The 22144-nt window shown below is 41.1% G+C and overlaps 1 protein-coding gene across 1 annotated transcript; it reads right to left on the bottom strand.

Moving 5' to 3' along the window:
* Positions 1-825: 825 nt before the first annotated feature.
* On the bottom strand, positions 826-12725 carry ntf4 (neurotrophin 4). Its single transcript, XM_084744180.1, has 2 exons — positions 12229-12725; positions 826-2570 (listed from the first exon to the last, which is right to left on the bottom strand). Exon 2 carries the CDS (start codon positions 2549-2551, stop codon positions 1094-1096), a length of 1458 nt encoding a protein of 485 aa, XP_084600306.1. The 5' UTR covers positions 2552-2570; positions 12229-12725; the 3' UTR covers positions 826-1093.
* Between the last annotated feature and the right edge of the window lie 9419 nt (positions 12726-22144).

The raw sequence follows: 22144 nt of genomic DNA, 5'->3' as shown, positions 1-22144 counted from the left end.
CAGAGAGCACAGAGGAGGATGTCACAGCTGCTCTGCTCTGTGTCACTCTCTACTCCTTCAAGATGCACTGCGCCGCCTCCGTCTCTTCTGTGGAGGCAGGAAATCAAAACCACCCAAAAATTCACCTCAAACCAGATTAAAAAAAAAAAAAAAAGTCAGTTTGTGGACACATGTATCACCTCTGCACTGATTCATTAAAACGGCGTCCACGTTTCAGTCACGTGGACTTTTCTCGAGACATAAACACAACCAGGGCTGTGCTGACGGTGTGTCATCAGCTCATTCAAAATCCTCAACTAAACATTTTAACATTCACAAACCTCTTAATACCACTAGAGAGAAAGAATTAATCAGAAACGTATGAAAAATATATATATATAAATATATATATAGTAAAATCTATGATAACAACAATAATAATGATATAAAAATAAATAAAAGTAAGAAAAAGATAATAATAGATAATAATGCAAATAAAATACATAAATAAATTTATTTTTCTTTTCTTTCTTTCATATTATTATTTTTAATTATCTATTTTTATTTACATATTCTTAAATTATTATTAATTTTTTCTGTTTAGTGGCATTAAGACTAAGAAAAGAGAAAAATAAAAGAATAGAAGAGATAAAATAATAAAAACTAATACAAATATATAAAAGAAAGAAAGAAAATAAATGATTTTTCTTTCTTTCTTTCTTTAAAATTATTTTCTTTACTTATTTCTTCATTTATCTTTTTATTTTTATTATTACATTTTCTTCTTATTATATTTATTTATTTACTATTTATATATTTCTTCTCTATATTCAGTCATTTTAAGAGGGTTATGTCTTGACTACTTGAGGATTTTAAGTGAGTGTGTTGCATGTGATTATAGACACACAGCTGTGGACTGTGATGCACTTATGAGCTGTATTTAAGCACTATGTCACTTTATGAAGGTCCTTGTGACTGAAAACATCGACACTTTTTTAATAAATCAATGCAGAGGTGATACATGTCTGCAGGAATTGACTATTTTGTCTCTGAAATGACTTTCTACTTCTTCCATCTCTCTCTGCCTCTCCCCTCCTCCCCTCCTCTCTCTGTCTCAGCCTCTCCCCCTCCTCGTCAAGACCTCCCTCGCCGTCGCCTGATTCGCTCTGGACAGCAGCACGCAGACGCAGGACGAGTCGATTCGGATCCACCTCCATCCGGTCCTGTTGTTTTCGTCTCTGGTGAGCGCTCGGACGAACGACTGCTTGGCTTTGCACTCGCTCACCCACTGTTTTTTATCCACGCCCAGGCAGCCAGCCCCGGCCACGCCCATCCCCGTAGATTTCGCCGCCGCAGCGCTGGCGCCCCTCGGCCTGCTGACGTTGATCCTCTGCTCGGCCTGGCGGCAGCGAGTTTCATAGAAGTACTGTTTCAGTGGTCCTGTCTGGGTCTGGATTTCCTGCAAGATGGTGACCGTATTCCCGTGGGAATCGATGGCGGTCGTCTTGTTGGTCACCCAAACGCTTTCCGACTCGCACACCGACTTTTCCCCTCGCCTTCTGTCCATCAAGTGTGAGCGTTTATCCCTTTTAACAGCACGGGCGGCCTCGGTGGTGACTCTGGGCGAGTCTCCCGAGCTCAGCGTCGTCGTACCCCTGTCGATTGCTCTGTCCCCGTGACCCTCAATGTGTCCGTCCACATCCTCCTGCTCCTCTCTGTCCCCGTCCTCCTCCAGCAGGCCGGTCTCCAACATGAGCAGGAGCGGCGGGTGTTCTGGAGGCGACGGGGAGGGAGAGAACAGGACACGAGGGTGCGCGTCCAGAAACATCTCGTCTCCTTCTAAGATACCGTCCAGCCCGGCCCCCAGACCCCCGAGCCCTGCCTCCAGGGTCAAGCTCTCGTCGGCCGGACCTCTTCCAGGCGTCCACTGACTTCCTGTCCCGGCTGTGGGTGCATCTCTCAGCTTGTCCGAGGGAGCAGTGGGTTCTGGTCCTCTTTGACCCTTTAGATTAGCAGCAGGACTGACGGCGTTAACGGTTTCCACTGTAGAAACCTGCAGCAGTCTTTCTGTAGAGTCCTGAAGATTGTCCTTCTTGGAAATGTCCACAAAACTGGAGTAATCTTGCCTGCTGCTGCTGCTGTCAGCTTTGTAGTCCTTTGGTAGAAAATTATCCGTGGAAATATCCTCGGTCCTGAGCGTTCCTCTCTCTGGAACATCCAAACTGCTTCTGCCTGAGTCGCTATGTGATTGGTAGGGTCCTCGATTCTCCACTTTGAACGTGGAGGTCTCTTCATCTGCGGAGGATTTCACATAATCCTTATGGTTCTGGAGGTTTTGTGTGTTGGTGTGTTGGCTGAGAGCGGCAGCCATGTCGTAGTCCGTTTGTGAGGCATTACCATGGAGGTTGTAGTCCACGGGGGGAGCCGCGAGGCGAGCAGCCGGGTCATGACGGGGCTCTCTGCGGCCGTCGAAGCCAGGCTCTGTCGTCGCGGCAGCAATCCTGGACACAGGGTCGTGAGGGAAGGGCAGGGCCGAGGCAATCACCATGGCAACCAGGGGAAGCCAGTGCATCACTCCCAGGACGTATCAGCTGGGGGATAAAACGGAGGCAAAAAGATGGGAGAGAGACAACGTTATTTTAAACAACACACATTGTGGTTTTTACAGTTAACCTAAGTACCTCAATTAAAACGTAAAAGGAGAGGTTTTACTGGTGGCCTGCAGCTTTATGACCGAGCTGCTTTAACCGCTGAGGTATGGCTTTAAAATCTTGGCAGAACTCGTGGAAAAATAGGACCAAGTACAGCGAGGTCGCCCTCTGCTCAGAAGAAGTTCAGCTACAACAACGCTGCAGATTTCTGCCTGACCTTCAAAACGTTCGACACTGACAACCTGGTACGTGTGCGAGTCAGAAACTTTACAGCCAAAGGAAATGGATTAAAAAGACATCGGCGACACAAGAAAACAAGCCTGTCCTCTCAGGTTTTAAGGCCTTGATTTTTTTCTTTCTTTTGTTTTTTTTGTTTTTGTTTTTTTTGTTGTTGTTACAGCTCTTCTAGGGTCCAAGAACCTGGGAACCTCTTTAACATGTGGTAACAAACATGGCTTACCTCAGGTCCACCTCCAGAAACATAAATTACAAGAAAGCATCCCAGTATTGCTGAGGTGAACCTCAGGTATTCTACCTGATCGCACCTGGGCTGTGGGTGAATTTGTTTTCCTCCAGGTGATGTCTGAACATGATACATACATAATACATCTGGAAGAGTTTACTTATAGGCTGACGTGCATTCATCTCTATTGTAAACGTCCTGCCTGCCATAACCTGCATTATTGAAACCTTGTGCAGCCTGTAATCACAAAAGGATTCAGAGATGATTTTGTGCAGCAAAAGTATTAAACAAACAGTGCAGAGCTTTCACATGAACCTCTTCAGGCTGCAGAACAGTACTGAAGCTGCAATGATTAAACAAGACTATTAAATTAGTTTCTAACAATTTTGATAATTGGTTTAAATAATCTTTTAAGAAAAAAAGTGAAAACTCTCTGATTTCAGCTTCCTGCAACGATTATTCATTCAAAAGGAAGTTCAAGGCAACTATCCTGATCCTCTCCAGCAGCGCTGGAGGATTTAGAAAAATTATCTAATTGCGATTCTTTTCACCGATATTGTCACTGCGATATGATGAAGAAAGGTCATTTTTAGGGGCGAGACAAAAAAAATGATTCTCTTAATGATAATAAATAAATTGTAGCTCCAGGCCTGGTGTATTTAATGAACTGAAATAAATGCAATAAGATTAAATGCAATTATATTCAACTGAATCTTAATAAAAATAACAGTAACACAGTTCAGTTTCTCTTGGTGTTTGTCAGATTATTCTTCTTTATAAGTTGAAGATACATGATTTTCTCTCAGTCAGTCTGATGCTGTGTTAAATGGTGATACATTTAAAAGTCATTATAATAACTGTACAAAAGTCAAATAAAACACTCCTCATGTAAACCCAATGTAAACATTTTCCTGGCGAGACTTTCAGGTACATTGTTTTGTCGGACATCATTTAGATTAAACACAAAGCGTGAGTCAATTCAGTGAGTCATGTGCGTTTCAAAACGTGGTTCACCTGTGACTAACTGCGGAAATATTCCAGTCACCCCTCTGTGTGCCGTGCACAGCGGGACGGCATTCAAGCGGCACGCAGAAACCTCGGTGGTGGCGGAGGTGAACATCAGTTTAGTCGTTTGTTTGAATGTGGGGAGGAGGTCACTTGGAAAGAGTTAAAATAGGTGGAATGATCAGAATGTCAGTGATGCAGCTTTACTGGCGAGGCTCCTTCACAGCTTCCTCAGGCAGCGAGGAGGGAAAAAAAAACACGCAGGGGCAACAGAAAATACAGTAAGTGTGAAGGAGTGGATGTCATGACTGTTTGTTTGCTTGTGGTGTGTGTGTGTGTGTGTGTGTGTGTGTGTGTGTGTGTGTGTGTGAGAGAGAGAGAGAGAGAGAGAGAGAGAAGGTGAATGAATGGATGCATCATCAGTGACCATCAGTGAGTGACGAAACAAAAAACTCTCAGTGACAGGACATGTACTCAGCAGGGCCACACCCTGGACACAATGCAGCCGCTGAGGAGCAACAAGGTTTGGTCGACACATCAGTCATGCTGTCACCTCGGGCGCTCAGAGTGCCTGCGTGATGTACTGACGATAAAACACATCAAAGTGAGCTGAGCTTCCTGTTTTCTCAGGCTACTGATCGACACACCAGGCCTGCCAGAGTAAACACAGGGTTTTGTGCGAACGAAGAAGAGGCGGGACTAAGTCTTTGTTTTGCAAGTCACAAGTAAATCTAAAGTCTTTGCCCTCAAGTCACAAGTCGAAACAGGCAAGTCCCAAGTCAAAAACTTTGAGTTTTATTTTCCTAAACAAGTCACAGTGCAACAGCGAGTTTCCAGCCTGTCGGTTTACAGTTACTTATCTAACAAACGGCTAAGCATTAGCTTGCATTGTTATGATCAGATTAATTAACCCAAAGTTAACAAGTCTCCATAATTTCTGCACAAACTTGCACTACTGTCCAATCAGTGCAACTTTTCTGCAAATCTGTCCAATCATCATGGCTTCCTGCGAGTTCCACCACAGTTCCCTGCACAAGCGTCATACATGTACGTCTCAATGAACCAAGTCAATGTTTCATTATTTACTGCTTTGGTACTGAAAAGTTTGTCATTGTTATTAACATTTACAACCATCGGTGCACTTTTATATTTTATCATTTTGTTGTTTTGACTGAGTTTGAGCTCCAAAAAGAATTGGTTTACTTCAAATTCAGCATAATTTGTCTTTGTCTTTGAATTTTGATGAATTATACAATTTGCAGCTTTCACTGCTCCCACAATTTCATAGCAAAAAATGCCTACAAACATTGCAACATGCGTCACAATTTTTTAAGACAAGCTGCTGCAACAATCTCCCAAATAGAGCCTGTGAAATCCTGCAGGACTGATTAGCTTAACTGTTTAATATTAGCCTCCAACTTACATTAGTGCAACTTGATTCGATGCTGTTGGATTGGTTCAAATTGGTTCAAAAAGTGGATCTGGGGAATTAAAGGGATAGTTCACGCTAAAATCAGTTTTCAAACATAAAAACAACTGGAAAAAACATAAAATGCCTTCATACTGTTCATTTGGTTTAATCCAAGTCTCCTAAAGTCCTGACATGCTTTGCACACCGTCACACCACACACACACACACACACACAAACACACACACACACACCACACACACACACACACACACACACACACACACACACACACCACACACACACAGTTCAGACAGTGTGCATGTGAACATGAACATGGTTCCAAGCTAAAGATCTACAGTGAAGATTCAGGCTAAAAACACAGAGTAAATAACATTTTTTCAGTCAGCTTGGCATGTTGGAGCTTTAGGAGACTTGGTTACACCAGACAAGCAGTATGGAGGTGTTTTATGTTTTTATTTTGTTATTTTTTATTTGAAAAGTGGTCACCATTCACTTCCATTGTTTGGGAGATTCTGCAGCACTGTTTTCCTGTCAAACTCCAACAGTGTTTTGTGGACTGAAAAACTAAACCCGACCTTCAATCAGCATGAAGGTGAGGACATAATGACTGACTATTCATTTTTGGGTGAACTATCCCTTTAAGTATAGACTCGCTGAAAATGAATAACGTGATTTGTGGATTCACACTTTTTGAATAAAAGGCTTTTTAATCTTTGGGCTCAGGCGAGTCAGAAGACTCAAATCCAAGTGAAGTTACGAGTCACTGGTGTCCAAGTCAAGTCTAGAGTCATCAAAATTAGTCGAGTCCACACGTCTGAAATGAAGGCAACATAAACATCAGGCTGGGTATCATTCAAATATGTTTGATACAGGTCGCAGTAGCGATACCTTGACTTCAACATCAGTTCCTGAACGTTTCTTTTTTCAAAAGGCCTCCCAATTCTATAAAATCCAATTTAATAAAATATCTTTAGCTTCATGTTTCATCTGCTTTTTACTCACTTAAAGCAGCTTCATAACATAAAAATAGTTATTTACTTGAGTGTGGCTATACTTAAGTTGTCTTGTTTCAGCTTTTTAGTTTTATGTTTCAGCACTTTGGCATTCTTCCACTCAGAGCAGTTTTACAACAAACAAAATAAACCACAACGTGGAGATTTACTCCCAAGGAACCAAAATTTGCAATCAGTGCCATATAAATATGTCGTAGTTTGATACACAGCAACGTAAACAGAGATGAACACACCCCTCAAACATGGAGAGAAGCCAGCCAGCTGCAATTAAAGCCGAAAACAAAGTGAAGGTGAAAACAGGCTGGTGATTCTGCGAGGAGTTTCAGATCAGCCGACTGTGGAGAGGAGGAGGCGGCGCAGGGTGACTATCCAGGAAAAATCTGGAGGATTTGTGTTATGTGAGTGCGTGCTCTGCTGCAGGAGAGCTATATGCTTCTTAAGGGCTTTCTTGGAGCGCTGGGACGCCACACAGAAGGCAGGCGGGCAGACTCTCTAAGTGGTTTCTTTGTAAAACAGCAGCAGCAGCAGCACTTCATCACCATGCTCCATTTGCTACAATGACACGCATCATTTGCGCTCCCTGCAAGGCTAGACGAGGACCACGACGTTCTTCCGCCCTCTGGACCAGACCCAAGCACTCTGAATACACACACACATAAAAATCGCAGTCTCTCTAAATAAAAAAAAAACTCACTTAGTAAATAAAACCGCACTCAACGCTGCACACTTATGTTAATCCTAATCTCCGTAGCCTTCGTAGATTCTTCCAAATGAGCGCAGGAAGAAAACTCTGAAACCACGGGACAGGGCCTAAACAAACAGACAGAAAGCAACCACGTCATCAAGCAAAACTCCATGAATAAACACACTAAACAGACTAAACTATGACATTAACTGCAAGGAACTACAGCACCGCTCTGTATTACTTAGCATTAATTATGGAGTCCTTTTATATTCATTAAACACGGAGCCTTTATGTTCACTCTGATCCTACATTTGTGAGATGTTCAGTCAAAAGAAACCTGGAGACGAAACTTTTCCTTTAAACTCTGCTTCTTACAAACTGTGCAATACTGTAACATTCCCAAAGGAGAACAGGGAGACGACCTCGGAGAACATTTTTAAGTGACAGCTTGAAACAGATCTATTTCACTCTGCTTTCAACTGGTCTTGAACATGCAAAGTTCCCCTCCCTCTGAACCACAACTTCTTATTTTTTTTATTTTATTTTATCACTGTTTAATTTTTCTATAAAGGTTGTCAGGGCTGCAACCGACAATTATTTTCATTTGCTTTTAACTGATTAATCAGGTTTCAAGGTTGTTTTTCTTTCACTTGGATCAGACATGAGTCAGAAATCTACTTGTCAGAAGTTGTTTTTTTCCCCCTGAAGAAATAATTATTTTATTTTATTAATGATCATCAAATAACAAAGATTAAAATCAGCTGTCATGATTAATCTACAGCTGCAGTTCCTGTTAATGTCAGAAAAAAATGACTGTCCATCCCAGATTTCAAAGTCCAAGGCGATGTCTTTGTAGCATTGGCCAGATTTATGTGCCTGGCATGGCATTTTATTTGCAGGCAATCTTTGTTCATCTACAGGTATTTTTCTTCATTAATGGATTAATTGTTTGGTCAATAAAAAAAAAAAAAAAATAGAAAACTATTAAAAAATACCCACCACCATTTCCTCAAATTTCTTGAGTTGTTTGACCAAAAACAGTCCAAAACACGCAGGTATTACATTTATTTACTGTAATGTAAAGATGAGCAATTAATTGATTATCGATACTGATGTAATTCACTATCGGATATTGTACCAGCTGCACCGATCCACATTCTGATCTAAGTTTCAAGTGTGTTTTATGCCTTAGATGCTACGCTACAACGTGAAATGAATGTTACATATAACATCATGTATATTGAACCTACATCATTATTTCTTATAGGTTCACTACAGAATTTGTCTAAAATAAAGCTGGTAACAATAAACCAGCACAAAATGACAATTAACAACACAACACAAACATGTTTGAACAGATACATTAGAAACTCTTACAAACTTAGTTAAAGTAAAATCTGCATTTTTAGAACATAAAATAGTGAATTTAAACTCTCAGCAGAGCATCATGGGAAATGAAGGCCAGCACTGAGCACTATCTGCAGCACAAGTACAGCGTTACACAAGTCCAAGGCTCTGAAGCATGAGTTTTTGACAGAAAAACTAAACCAGTTTCCCATAATAATAATAGTTATTAGGTATCAGAATTAAATCAGAACTCAAAAAAAGGGCTCATGCATCTCTCTCAGATTATTTGGCTCTATAAAAATATTATCTTTGTGGTTCAGTCTTTTTAAGCCACTTTCAAAAAGCATTAAAGTCATGAATCATCAAACCACCTTGTTGACCTGCAGCTATTACAAAGTTTTGGCTCTAAAATGCAACAGAAAAACATGACGAGACGGAAAAACGGCATTTCTTTCAGTAAATCTGGCACCTGGCAAATTGGTCTTGACTTCTGTTTTGAGTGCTGCCAGTGTGAACCGCAGGGGTTTAATCCACATGAGACAGCGTGAGTGAAGGAGGAATCAGGGGGGAATTATGGCTGGAAACAGATGCCATAAAGCAGCTCCACCACACCTGGCAGTGGCTACTGTGCTATTAGTCTGTTAACAAAGTAATCCCCCCCCCACCACCTTCTTCTCATGTGTGGCTAATGTCAGACACGTCCATCTGACAGAGAGATAATGTACTCTGTGTCTGTGATGGGACCAGGCTCCGTCCCGTCTTAATCCTGCCTCTTTTGAAGCCGTGTAACCCACAGAGTGATGGTGGTTGAGGGGGGGGTGGAAGATGATTGGAGAATGGTTTGCACCACGTCTTTCAGCAGATTTTATGACAGGTTCGGTGTGACTAAGCTGTCAGAAATGCATCATGAGTGTGTGACCATAAACAGTGACAACAGGAGTGGCTGCAGCACAGAAAACACATGCAGGTAAATGTTTGTTCTCTCTGTTTAAGGGTAAAGTAAAAGCTTTGGCCTCACATGTGCTCATTTACAGAGCCTGGCTGTCCCACTGTGCAAACAGCCCATTAATTCCAGCTCTGTGATTGTTTCATTCCACGCTCAGCCTGCAAGATCCAGCCTCCTCCTCTCTGTAGTTAGCTCCATATGAGCGGTGACAGCAGATCTTTCTTTCTCTTTCACGCACAAGATGACAACACATGACACTGGGATGCTTTCCTGTCACGATACCAGAATTTTAAACCTCAGTACAATGCTTGTACAAAAACAATACTCAATATCTCTTCTGAGTCACACACAATAGGATTTTTTTAAATAACCGATACAGAAAAAGTCACTGAACACTGTCTGGTTTTACTGTGCTGCACGCCAGGATGATATAATCTGAACTGAACTGAGTTTTTAGTGACGTACTGAAAAAAAACCACACACCTGAGGAGCTGTTGTGTATGCAGCAGTGCTGTGTGACACATGCTTAAAGGCTTACCTAACCTGACATCATGCAGCACAGTGTGATGAAACTTTTAGCAATGAATTTTGGTTTCACGTATGACTGCACAGGTAATCAAAATATTATCAAAATCGTGCAGAGTTCAACGTTGGTGTTTTTCTTCACCTGCCCTGTTGGACAAGTAGGTCAGAAATCTAGCTGTCTGAGGTCACTCGCCGCTGTACATTCATAACAGCTATCAAATAACAACAAAGACTAAATTGCCATGTTTAATCTAAGGCCGCAACATTTATAAAATAATTAAAAATGGCCCTCCCAGTTTAATATGATAATATTAAAAAAAATCTCCATGGCATTTTCTGACATTTTTTGCATGAAAAATAAATGGAATCATTAATTGATTATTCAAGTAGTTTAATTTTTTAACACATGCCTGGTTGGGGAAGTCAGCTGCTATATTTACTTGCCCAACAGGGCATTTTACTTGCCCCTAGCAAGTAAAGTTGCCAGTAAGTGCATATCCAAATTACAGAAGCTACACTTTTTTGATGAAAGAAAAATGTGACAAAAGCAGCATGAAACAGATCGATATTTTTAGGCTATTCTGTGATTTTCTCTAAAATAACAAACCCTAAATTCTCAAATACTGCAAACAAATGATGATCATTTAAAATATGATGCTTTAACGTAGATTAAAAAAAACAAACAGTCACTGCTGTTAACAGTATTTTATAACCAAACACGTTGATGTTGACATTCGCAGCAGCATTGCAGGGACGACTGTTGGTGCCAGGAAAAGATGACACTTATTCCATATCACGATACAACGATATCTAAAATCTAGGACCGTCACGTCACAATATCGATATATATTGATATATTGTCCAGCCCACTTCAGATCTTGTTCTTCAGATTAAAGGAAACATATTTCCTTGTCACAGATCCCAACATCATTTTAATATTTTTTTTCAGTGAAAATCTTATTGCAATCGCAATATCTGTCAAAATAATCACATTATTACATATTTTTTATCATATCCTATAACCCTGGTTGCATGGAGGATGTTAGAGCCGTTCTACTGAATGAATTTTTTATTTCACTTGCCACCCACAGAGTCTTGTCAGCCCCTGATCTTCAGACAACATCAGATTAAGACACCACCATCTTATTCTGCAGGTATGTTTTATACCACAGCCTGTGTGATCTACCTGCCGGTCTGGGTTGTGAATGGGTAGCTCTCACCTCACCTGAGTGGCTGCCAATGAAAACAAAATGTTCAAATTGGCTACAACAGCAGGACTGCCAAAGAAAATAAAATCAGAAGCAGGATTAAGTTGTTCAAAATGACTTGATCTCGTGCAGGCAACGAGCGAAAAGACTTTTAAAATGCTTGAATTAAGTACAACATGCAGTGGAAGAAATAAACATAAATAAAAATAACAGTTTGCATTTATGAATTCAAGTAAATACACGTGCTGACTGACAAATAAATTAGCGATGAATCGGTGTTCGATAAGAATTTGATCAATAGAGTAAAATTAAATCGATCTAGTATAAAGTAAAGATCTGAGCTGTAACAGATTACTTTATTCTCAGTGCACTCTGATCAATATGTGGGCCTTTATGTCTTTATATTACATAGTTATATACATGTTTACAGGGCTGCAACTAACAATCAATTCAGCTAATTAATCCTGTCACAGTCTTGTGGAGTCATTATCGATCAATCTGTCGATTATTTTCTCCACTAATTGATTAGTTGTTTGGTCCTTTAAAATGTCAGGAAATGTTAATCAGTGATCAGATGTTCAGATTATTGTCAGAGGAGAGTAAAGGAACCAGAAAATATTAATATTTAAGACTTTAAGACTGAATTTGGACTTTTTTAAAACTTAAAAAGTGACTCAAACCCATTAATCATTAGCAACATAGTTGGCGATTAATTTAACAACTGATTCAGGAAAGTGCTCACGAATAAATACAAAATAATGAAATAAATGACCCTTAATCCAGCCAAATGAGCACATGAAGTGACCCAATTAGATCAATTCTGAGTTGTTGCTCACATTATGTAACTATAGTGCATCAAATTGACTGAATTCTTGTAATAAATTAATACATATGCACATGTATTAATTGATTGACAGTGTGTGATATTTGCAGTGGACAGTTGGAGGCCTACATGTGTGATTTACAGCCGTACCGTTTAGGTGAGATCCGGACCCCGCGTCCTTCCAGCTGACACCACATTGATTATAGAGTCCTGTCGCCAGTCGCTCAACTGGTTTTAAAAAAATAAACTCAAAAGACACCTTCGTACGGAAACCACAAAACTACGCGCAAACATTTCTTCCTTCTTTTAATAGTCCGTGACATCGCATGAGTCCCCCCAAAAAATCCGACGACGATTAAAAAATAATTAAAAAAGGAAAGGAAAGTAAGTTAGAAAACAGAAAAGTCTCCTGTCCTGTCCTGTCCTGTCCTGGGTGCGCTTCCACTGAGTCCAGAAAAAAAAAAGCACCAAAAATGTCAACTTGCCACAAACATAAGATATTCCATGAGTTGTTACTCCTCCGAGGCAGGCCAAGAGGAAAGGTATCTCAGTTCAAGTATGTGAACGAAGAAGTGGAGAGGTGAAGAAGTTGGCCAAATGTTTTAAGATCCGAACTCCGCCTGAAACGCGATTAGTCGGACAAACAGTTAAGCTAGCTCGGGTCAGAGCTACAACTTCCTCTCCCGGATTTCAAAGTAAAACCCACTGTGAGGAGTCCGCATCGCGATGGAACGCTCGTCTCGCGGCGGTGCTTTTATTTCGAAGACGAAAACAAAAACTTCCGCTAATGTTTCTGTTAGCTAGACGCAGCTAGCGACTCCGGTTTCTCCTGGGAAGCGCAAAGACAAGTCGAAGTTTTTTCAGGAGGTTAGTATATTGAAAAAGAGATCTACACCATTCAACGAGTAACATCTGTTAGAGCACATGTATCCAGGACTCGTTTCCTAAACAGATGCATTTAATATGAAACAGTATTCCAGGGTTTAGGCAGCAAAATTAGCCCCAAATACGTTACATTTCCTTGCGAGCTTGATTTCATACATTGAAATAAACATTGTGGAGTGTTAAGTTTTTAAGGCAGACTGCTATGGAAGCCCATTTCTGCCAGTAAAAGAAAAAAGAGGCACAAACTTAGCTTTAGGAATAAAACCTGCACATGTTAAATTGAATTTAATAGATTAAAAAGACGTAATTGTGAGATTAAGTCAAAATTATGAGATAAAAGGTCATAAATATAAGATCGAAGTAAAAATGATGAGATAAAAAGTTATACATTTTATCTCAAACTTTAGAACTTTTTATCTCAAAATGTCAACTTTCTATCTCATAATTATGACTTTTTTCATCTCACAATTCTGACATACCATGGTGATATTTGTTTCTTGCAGTTATTTAGAGAGAGCAGAGTTTAGAGAGCAAAAGTAAAGTAAATAAATAAAAATATTTCCTTGCAAGTCAAAGTGTCATAATTATGAGATAAAAAGTCAAAATTATGAACTAAAGTCATAATCAGTAGATAAAAAGTCAAAATTCTGGGCATAATTATGGGGAAAAAAGTCAAAATTCTGATTAAAAGCATTAAATCTTATAAAGCATTTTTATCTAATAATTTTAAACTCTTTATTTAATGATTAAGACTTACCATGGGGATATTTGTTTCTTTTACTGGCAGAAACAGTCTTCCACATTTCCCAAGCAGGTGCGTTTAATATAAAACAGTGATCCAGACTTCAGTGAGCAAAATTAGCCAAAAAGAAGGTTACATTTCCCTGTTAGGCAGATTTCAAACGTGCAAATAAAACCTGTGTAACATCTACACATTTCACATGTGCGTGACAGAGATTTGTTTTACCTTTAACCCCGCCCCCAATTTCTCAAGAAAACAATTTAGAGTATTACCAGAAATGTAGTGATGTGGCGTTGGCACTGATCCACGTATTGTGAGTTTATTATAGGTTGGTAACAGTGCAAATTATTACAAACAAGCTGTAGTGAAGAAGCTGTATGGCGTAATTCGTCAAGGTCTGCAAGTGCAGCTTGTAACACAATCCCTTTTGGCACAATCAAACCTGGAGATGTAACTGTATGTTTTAATGCCAAATCCGAGTCTGCTATCAGATTGCTTCCTGTTTGCTTCTGCCAGTGTTTTTTCTTTTTTTAAGCGGTGGTATGTGCTTGGCTCTTTGGCAGGTAAGTGTCTTATTCAATGAGGGCAGTTTGACAGGATAATTGGGATCCTGAAGACCTCATTGGCTTTAATTATACTGTATGGTAACGGAACTTTTCATACTTACTAAACACAGGATCTAAAATGTGGCTTTTATGGCATTTTGTTTACAAAAGATAAAAATACAGATGGCACACAAACACCACAGACACATGTTTCAAAATGTAAAATGGACAAGAACATTTGTAAACAGAGTGTATACTCTGGCAGACTGCATGAAAGACTGTCAGCCTTTTTAATTCACTGTTAAATAAGTTGAATGTTAAATTCAACATAGGGCTTGGCGGCCTAAATTTTATACCAGATTTAAGCAACAAATAAAACACAAATAGTCTATTGTAGAATTTGAATAACAGCTTCAAATGACTTTTCATACATGCAGTTTTTTTTGCATAATATCAGTTAAAAAACTGAGTTCAATATTAAATGTTCACTGGGAGTTTTTTTTTACTATTAGACTAGTTGACTGGTCTAAATTAAAACTTGCGTTTCAACAGGGAACAACAGAGAAATGAGTTGCCAGGAACATCCCTAACAGGGATGTAATGTCCCCTCCTTTTTTACTGCTAGGACATATTTGACATGTTACAGAGGTATTTTATGAAAAGTTATTGTACAAAGCTGCAATAATAAACAGAAAAACGATAGGACACCTTTTCTCAACCTTTCTGCTCATTGTCTTACTTTTAAACTTGCTGAAAAATTATTCACTAATTTGCAAAATGGTCTTCTGCAATTTCAATACATATATTTTAACAGGGGTGGACTTGCTAATTTGGGGGCCTTTGGGGGCCCCTGAATTTAAGCCTTGACTGTGACTTCTGTCACGCCAGTCTGCAGTTTTATAAATAATGCATCCCAGAATAACTGGGAAACTACAGGCCTGACAGCCCTCAATGTCTTCTTTGAGTCATTTTCAAAAGCAGCTTTGCTCCAGAAAAATGTCCCATTTCACCAAAAGCCCACTGCTCCATCAGTATCATCAACAATACAGGTTACCTTCGTCATCATGGTAACAATAATAAACATGCAGTTAACATTGTGAAACAGTCACAGTTTGGTTAGCTTTAGAAAAAGATTATGGATTTGGGTTAAAATAAGTATGTTTATTAAGTCAGTTAAGTCATGTACATATGTTTGGTGGAATGGATGTTTATTTTCAGGATAACAAGCTGCTGGTTTTCAGAATAAGGAGCTGTGCGGAAAAAAGGGACGTCCTCTTCCAGCTGGCGTTGTGTTTCCCTTTAAAGGAACGGAGAACAGTTGCTTGTGAAAAGGAAATATTCGGTGTAATGGGCCGTCAGAATAATGGCACAGCACCAGCTGGAATACCAGTGTTTTAAGTGGTGTATAAAGCATTTCAGGGTTTTTATTTGTCAGGATTGCACAATGTACACTCAGTTGTAGCACCTTCACGCACGCTACACACACAGGAAATGTACAAACTGGTACTCAAATATTTAAATTTTGTTTAACATTTACCTTCGACATCAGTGTCCTCGGTTTGTTCATGTGGCATCTCACCTTTGGCATCAACAGTGATATTTTACTAAAAAGGAAACTGAAATGTACTCGCTTGTAAAAAGTCAAAATATTTATTGATGCCGTGGGCAAAGACACAAGTGATTTGTTTCTGGAGCAGCTCCACATTCGGGGATTTTCAGACTATGCCTTAATATTTCAACACAACATATTTTTATTATGAATTACTTTAATGTAAAATATCTGGAACATGTATTCCTTTACTGTCTATCACTGTGTTTTTTATTTCTAACTATTTCTTTTATTATACCATTAAAATTGGATGATTGTGCAGGTTCAGTAAATGAATATGTTCAGTAAAACTGTCCTACAGTGTGAATTTAAAGCTACAAGGACCTTTAATATGTTGTTGATTTTGGAGGCACCAGCATCACTTTTCCCACAGTAATAACCACAAAATATAACATCAAAAATGAAATAATCTAAATAAAACTCTGCTTCTGCTTCCTTTTAACTGGCTAACGTGCCGCTCACTGTAATTTTGTCTGGGAAAAATGTAAACACAGGCTCATTTCAGCTGATTTCATGGAGAATCCGACCCGAGGCAGGCAGCAATTGTACAAAAATAGGAGATCTTTTCACAGGCGGTCTTGTTTACTTGTGTAGGTCATCTAGAGGCATCAGTATTAAATTGAGGCTGTTTCATAATTGGTTAAAAACTCGTAGTAGCTTTAAGTTGCATCTATTTGTCTTAACTTTGCCTGCATGCACTCAGATATTTCATGGTTAAATGCGCTGCGACATGTAAACACACACATTTTTCCGTATGCGTTGGTCGGCTGAGTGCAGGCGGTTTCAGGTCTCCTGTAAAGTTGAAAGGACAGAAACAGGAGCTGGTGACTGGCTGCTCTGTCCACTCACAGGTCGAGGCCTCGGCAGAGACACAATGGAGGTCTATGGAGGACACACAGGCCGACAGACAGTTCAACGGGTCCTCGGAGCAGATAAGTCGTCCCCACACAGACCAGACGAGGGTTTTGCTGCTATTGACCCGAGAGAACAGCGCGTCCACTGAGCCTCCCCACCTTTGAATGGCCTTGTTGAAAAGGAGAGCCATAAATTGGCGGATGAGCAGAAGAGCAGAGTCCCCCCCTCCTCCCCTTCCTCCCCCTCCTCCCCCGCCTCCCCCCTCTCTCTCTTGCTCTCTCACATGCTATCTCTTTCTTTCCTTTACCAAGTAGTGGTTTCCATCTCACCAAACCCCTTTCCCCCTGAATGTTTAAAAAGATGAAAGGATAAGGAAAAGAATGGAGACAAAAGAGGGGAGGGTTATGTTACAACCCTGCCCCTGAGAGACTGCTCATGAAAGAGTTTGGGGATGGGAGAGATAGGGACGGGAGAGGAGACACAGAAAGAGAAGGGGGATCATGAAAAGAGGTTTTTCAAACTCAAAGCCGCTAAAACGGGTCACTTCTGTATAGAGAGGCAGACTAAAGTGCAGTTTTCACTCAGGGACGGAGACATTTAACACTGTCAGTACCCTCAGATGGAAGGAAGCGTTGATGTACTTGCACCCGGTGACTGATTGCGCAAACACACACAATCACACGCACACACACACACACACACTTTCGATTCTTCCTGTCTGTCTTCACCAGAAGCACCAGAATTTTAATCTCCCACCAGATCCTCTTTACCATTAACTTACACGCACACAACACACTACCTGGTGTCTCCCTCGCGGCGTTCCTCCCTCTTGGCATTTAGTGTCACTCACTTGAAATCTTCGCAACCCTCCCACCATTCTCTCTATCTCCTTCTTTGTCTGAACTTGCCCTGCATGCACTTAGATATTTCCGCCTCGGGGTGCATGAGTGAGAGTCGCAGTGAGAGAAAGAGAAAGAGGGAAAGTTGTTAGCTAAGTGCGGACAGGAGAGATCGTCAAACAGACATGACGATTGAAAGGGCAGGGACGCGCTGAAGCCGTTTTCTTAAGGCTCTTGCCCTCTTGATCTCTCGCTATTTCACACACGAAGTAAACACAATGCAGCAGGATAAAGAGGTTTATTTAAAACATTCACTCACAGAACAAGTTTTCCTTCCTTCTGTCACACTAACACTTCACATTAAAAGATTTCTTAAATCCCCGACTCACCAGAAGCCCTTAAAGTTAAGTCACAGTGTACTGCAGTCAAATAACACAATGCTCTGCAGCGGTTCTCTGTTATTTCCTTTGGGGATTTGTGTTTTTTGACACACAGCATTTTCATGATCCAAACAGATTTTCAGACTATCATTAAAGCCCCATCAAAACAAAACTGATCCTTATTACAGCACGGTTCTGCCCTGTAACACTAGGAACTTGCAAAACATCGCTCACCGTGTCTCGTATCAGTTTCACCTCTAAAGCTGCAGTGATTAATTGATTATTCAATGAAACTTCATCTTTGTGGATTATGCGCCAATTTTGCACCGATATGACAATGCATAGTGTGATGTCATGATACATACAGATACATCCCCTCCCCATGGCTGCAGCAAGGACTACAACCCATCATGGCATCCATTACAGGACTACAAGACCCATAGTCAGGGGGGCAGGATCGCTGCCCAGCTGAACCAGATGAGCTGATGAGCTGCAGTGAGTGTGAAGGAAAGACGGCTCTGAGGCAAACAGACAGGAGCAGTCCTTTGGTTTTGTTAGAAAGAAAACAGTGATGTTTTTTCATTTTGGTTTTGTTTATCTTCTGAGAATAAGTTGTCCTGTTATTAGAAGACTCAATACCTGGCTGTCTTCAGTCCCTGCACCCACAAGTCAAAAGCTCCAAGAGAAAAGCTCCCGACCTTTCAAGACGTCACAAGAGGTACTCAGAAGGCTGTTTTCTTTAACAAATAACTTTATTAAAAACTGTTTTATATTTTATTTAACATTTAAATAAATTAACATATTCACATACAAACCAACTGTAGAAAGGACACAGAAAATAAACAAATAAAATAAATAACTAAACATCAGTGCTGTTCAAAATCTTTAGGCTTTAGGAAACACTGAATGACATTTTTGCACCATTTTCTCCAACTAGTAGAATCATTTTCTGTTCATTTTTTAAATCCTGACATCTTTTACTGATCCTCATTTTTGTGCCTTTACACTAGTAACAGCCGTGGCCGAAGGCATCGTGTTTTCGAGTTGTTGCTGTCATGGTTGTCCATCCGTTCATTCGTCTACATCTGTACGTACGCACCAGAGCATGTGAGCGGAATGGAGCGATGAGAATTTCTTTGAACCCCTTGCTGCCCGACTCAAAGCCGCGCCAGGCTGCTCCGCTCAAATCGCTCACTCCAAAAGAAAAACACCGACACACTGTTGATATTTTCAACTGGCATGTCGAAATTCTGACTTTCCAGTTCAAATTAAACACACCGTAACGCATGAGAACTGCAAGGAGACAAAGAGGGAGACGAGACAGAGAAGCCGAGCAAAAATTACGTGGATCTATCTGTCCTTTTTCTCTCACTGAAACAGAAACCCCAGTCTGCAGTGTACAGTAGTTCATCCACTTCATGATCAACCAAAGTTTTTATATCACCTCGACATTTCTGTTGTTCTGATTTCCATCTCGCCAAAAAATACACTTAATGCCTTTTATTAAATTCCTTCAGTCTGACAGACATGGACATAAACAGCAACTTGACTGGCTGGTGGAGACATACGGCCGTCAGGCAGTAATTCTAGTTCTATTTTTTGTAAAAACAAAAAACATACTGAGACGTTTTGAAGTTTCCAGATGTCACTTTTACTACCTCCGACTCCTCTGATGAAATCTTTCCCATACACAGTGCCGTCAGGCATCAACTTGTTGCCTTCGCGCTGGACATCCTCCTTATTTGAAACTCATATCTGAGCGTAATTGGAAGGTGGCTATTATGGCCAATTATTGCAAATAGCTGAGCTGAGCTGTCAGGGCGAGGCGAACAGTCTGTCTGTCCGCAACTGAGCCACCGAGTCAGACCTCAATTACGGATCCTCAGCCTCCCGGAGGTACCCGGTGTCAGTCCGTCATCATCTCTTCCATCTTCGTCTTTCTTCGTTTACTCCCTCCAGCTTTATTTATTTCACATTTTCACTGCTCCTTCCATCATTCACCTCACCTACTAAACTCCTCTCCCCTGAACTCAAACCTCTCTCTGGTGGGAGCTGCACCAGCATCGCCATCATTACCACACACACACACACACACACACACACACACACACACACACACACACACACACACACACACAGAGGTATAGCCGCATATGTTTCCAATTTCAGGCGTAATGCTCCTCTCTCCGCAATCTGAGCCAATTAGCCAAAGCCTCCTGGAAATGCCCCAGTCGCCGGCCGTGGTGGTAAAAAGGTAAAGGGTCAAAGGTGAGGTCAGTCACAGGGGGGTCGGACTCTGATGAACGCGTCACCTCCTGTCTGTCTGGCTCGCAGTCTGTCTCAGACATCCCTGGCTGCGGCGCTTTAGCTGCTGTCCAACTTCCCCACGGACATATTTGGCACAGGTGTAGGATTGTGCAGAAAAAAAAGCAACCCAAGCTTGAAATTAAATTTCACAGCTTACTAAAGGTCAAAGAGGATGAGTGACAGGGTCTGGAGCCAGACCACACGTAAACACACAAACAACACACATGCACACCGAGGGAAGTATGCACACACACACACACACACACACACACACACGTCCGCTCTGACAAACAAACAACACATGCGCCTACAAGTCTTTCCTGCGTGAAACTGAAATGAGCGTATGGAATGTTCACCTTTGGGAAAACGGATTGGGAGGGAATATGAGAGCATCGGAGCTGCAAAGCCCTCATTAGGGCAACGAAGGACTTAGTTTGGTAATTTTGTGTAATGCTTAATGAGAAACAGGTTTGAATGGGTGCAAAAACGCAGACTGGCGCTGCGTTGCGTTACCTGGCAGCCTTCCCCGCTCTGAGTCTGCCCGTTCAGATTGTGTGTGTTTTGTGTGATGTTGTTGCAGACGCCGGGTGGTTGTCAGTTTATGAAACGGCTTCAGATGCCGACATGCAGCCGTCGCCGCATGCACACACACTCTCTGCTCGTCTTGTTTACATCGTCTGCGCCGCCTATCCCTCTCCTCTTACAGCGCCCCGCTCTCCCTCTCCCTGGATCACCTCTCCTCCTCGCCTCCTTATCTGTCCCTCCTCAGTGTCTCCTTACAGGACTCAATCCACCTACAGCGGCTACACTTTCATTCACTCACCACAGACCCGTTGCAGTCTGGATTAGACATGCAGCCTAAATAGTGAATGATCTATTTACAGTTACGTCTTCCTTCTGGCAAATACAATCCCCATGCCTCCCTCTGCTTTGTGTTTTTTGCACTTATCCACCCCACTGTCCTCTCTTTGCCTCCACACCCCCCCACCACCACACCCCACCACCTCTCCTCCATCAGCCATGTTTTGTCCCTTTTCTTGCCAGAGGAGAAATGTAACACATTGTAAACTTTACTCACTGTACAACACCCCGCAGGATTGTATTTCAGAGGCAGACTTTGTGTTTGAACTGCTCTGGCAATTAGTAGAGGATAGACTTACAGCGCACCTACTGCACAATGGAGGCAGCGGCCCCGTTGTACAAGCCCCTGTTCCCGTCCTGCCCCTCTCCATCTGTCACTCCTGTGGGACTGTGTGTGTGTGTGTGTGTGTGTGTGTGTGTGTGTGTGTGTGCGTGAGAGTGTGTGTGTGCATGAAAGTTGCTTCAGTTGTCATATGTATGCTTGCATGTGTGCATCAGTGCACAGATGTATGACTATAAACTGAATTTAGCAGGTTAGCTGGCTTTACTTTTATTTTTTAGTATTTGAAGAGAAATCTGTAATATATTTACTGTGATAAATCCTAAAATGACCATGATATGTCATCAGAGATTAAGGAAACATGCTAAACTGAAATACTGGCTTCTCTGAGATCAACTCTGCAGCTGATGTCCTCCTTAAAATTTCTATTCTGGCCTGTAACTTGTTTACTGTTTTTGTTCGTTGCCTGTTTTATGTTTATTAGAGTTCAAATTAATGTTTGCTGAATGAGTGAGTGTCTGTTTATGAGTTGTGATAAATAATCAATAAACTTTTAGAAGGAGTAGATGTTTATAACGGTTAAATTGAGCAAAATGTTAATGGAGTTTGGCAGGGAGAAGGCAGACACTGAACTCAAACTCAGTGGGCTTTTTGTTTTCAGGATAACAGGGTTAGTTTTACATTGACAGACAACTGACAGCTGATCAACTCACAGTCGAGGACTCTTCATCGCTTGTTATTGACACATTATGATGTTGCACTC

Source organism: Lutjanus erythropterus, chromosome 19 (genome assembly GCF_056507025.1).
Source record: "Lutjanus erythropterus isolate fLutEry1 chromosome 19, fLutEry1.hap2, whole genome shotgun sequence".
Classification (NCBI taxonomy): domain Eukaryota; kingdom Metazoa; phylum Chordata; class Actinopteri; order Lutjaniformes; family Lutjanidae; genus Lutjanus; species Lutjanus erythropterus.
This window is presented reverse-complemented; position numbering and strand designations above follow the sequence as displayed.

What these genes read in the sequence shown, in the direction of transcription:
- ntf4 (XM_084744180.1), bottom strand. Translation starts at nt 2,551, where the DNA reads ATGCACTGGCTTCCCCTGGTTGCCATGGTGATTGCCTCGGCCCTGCCC.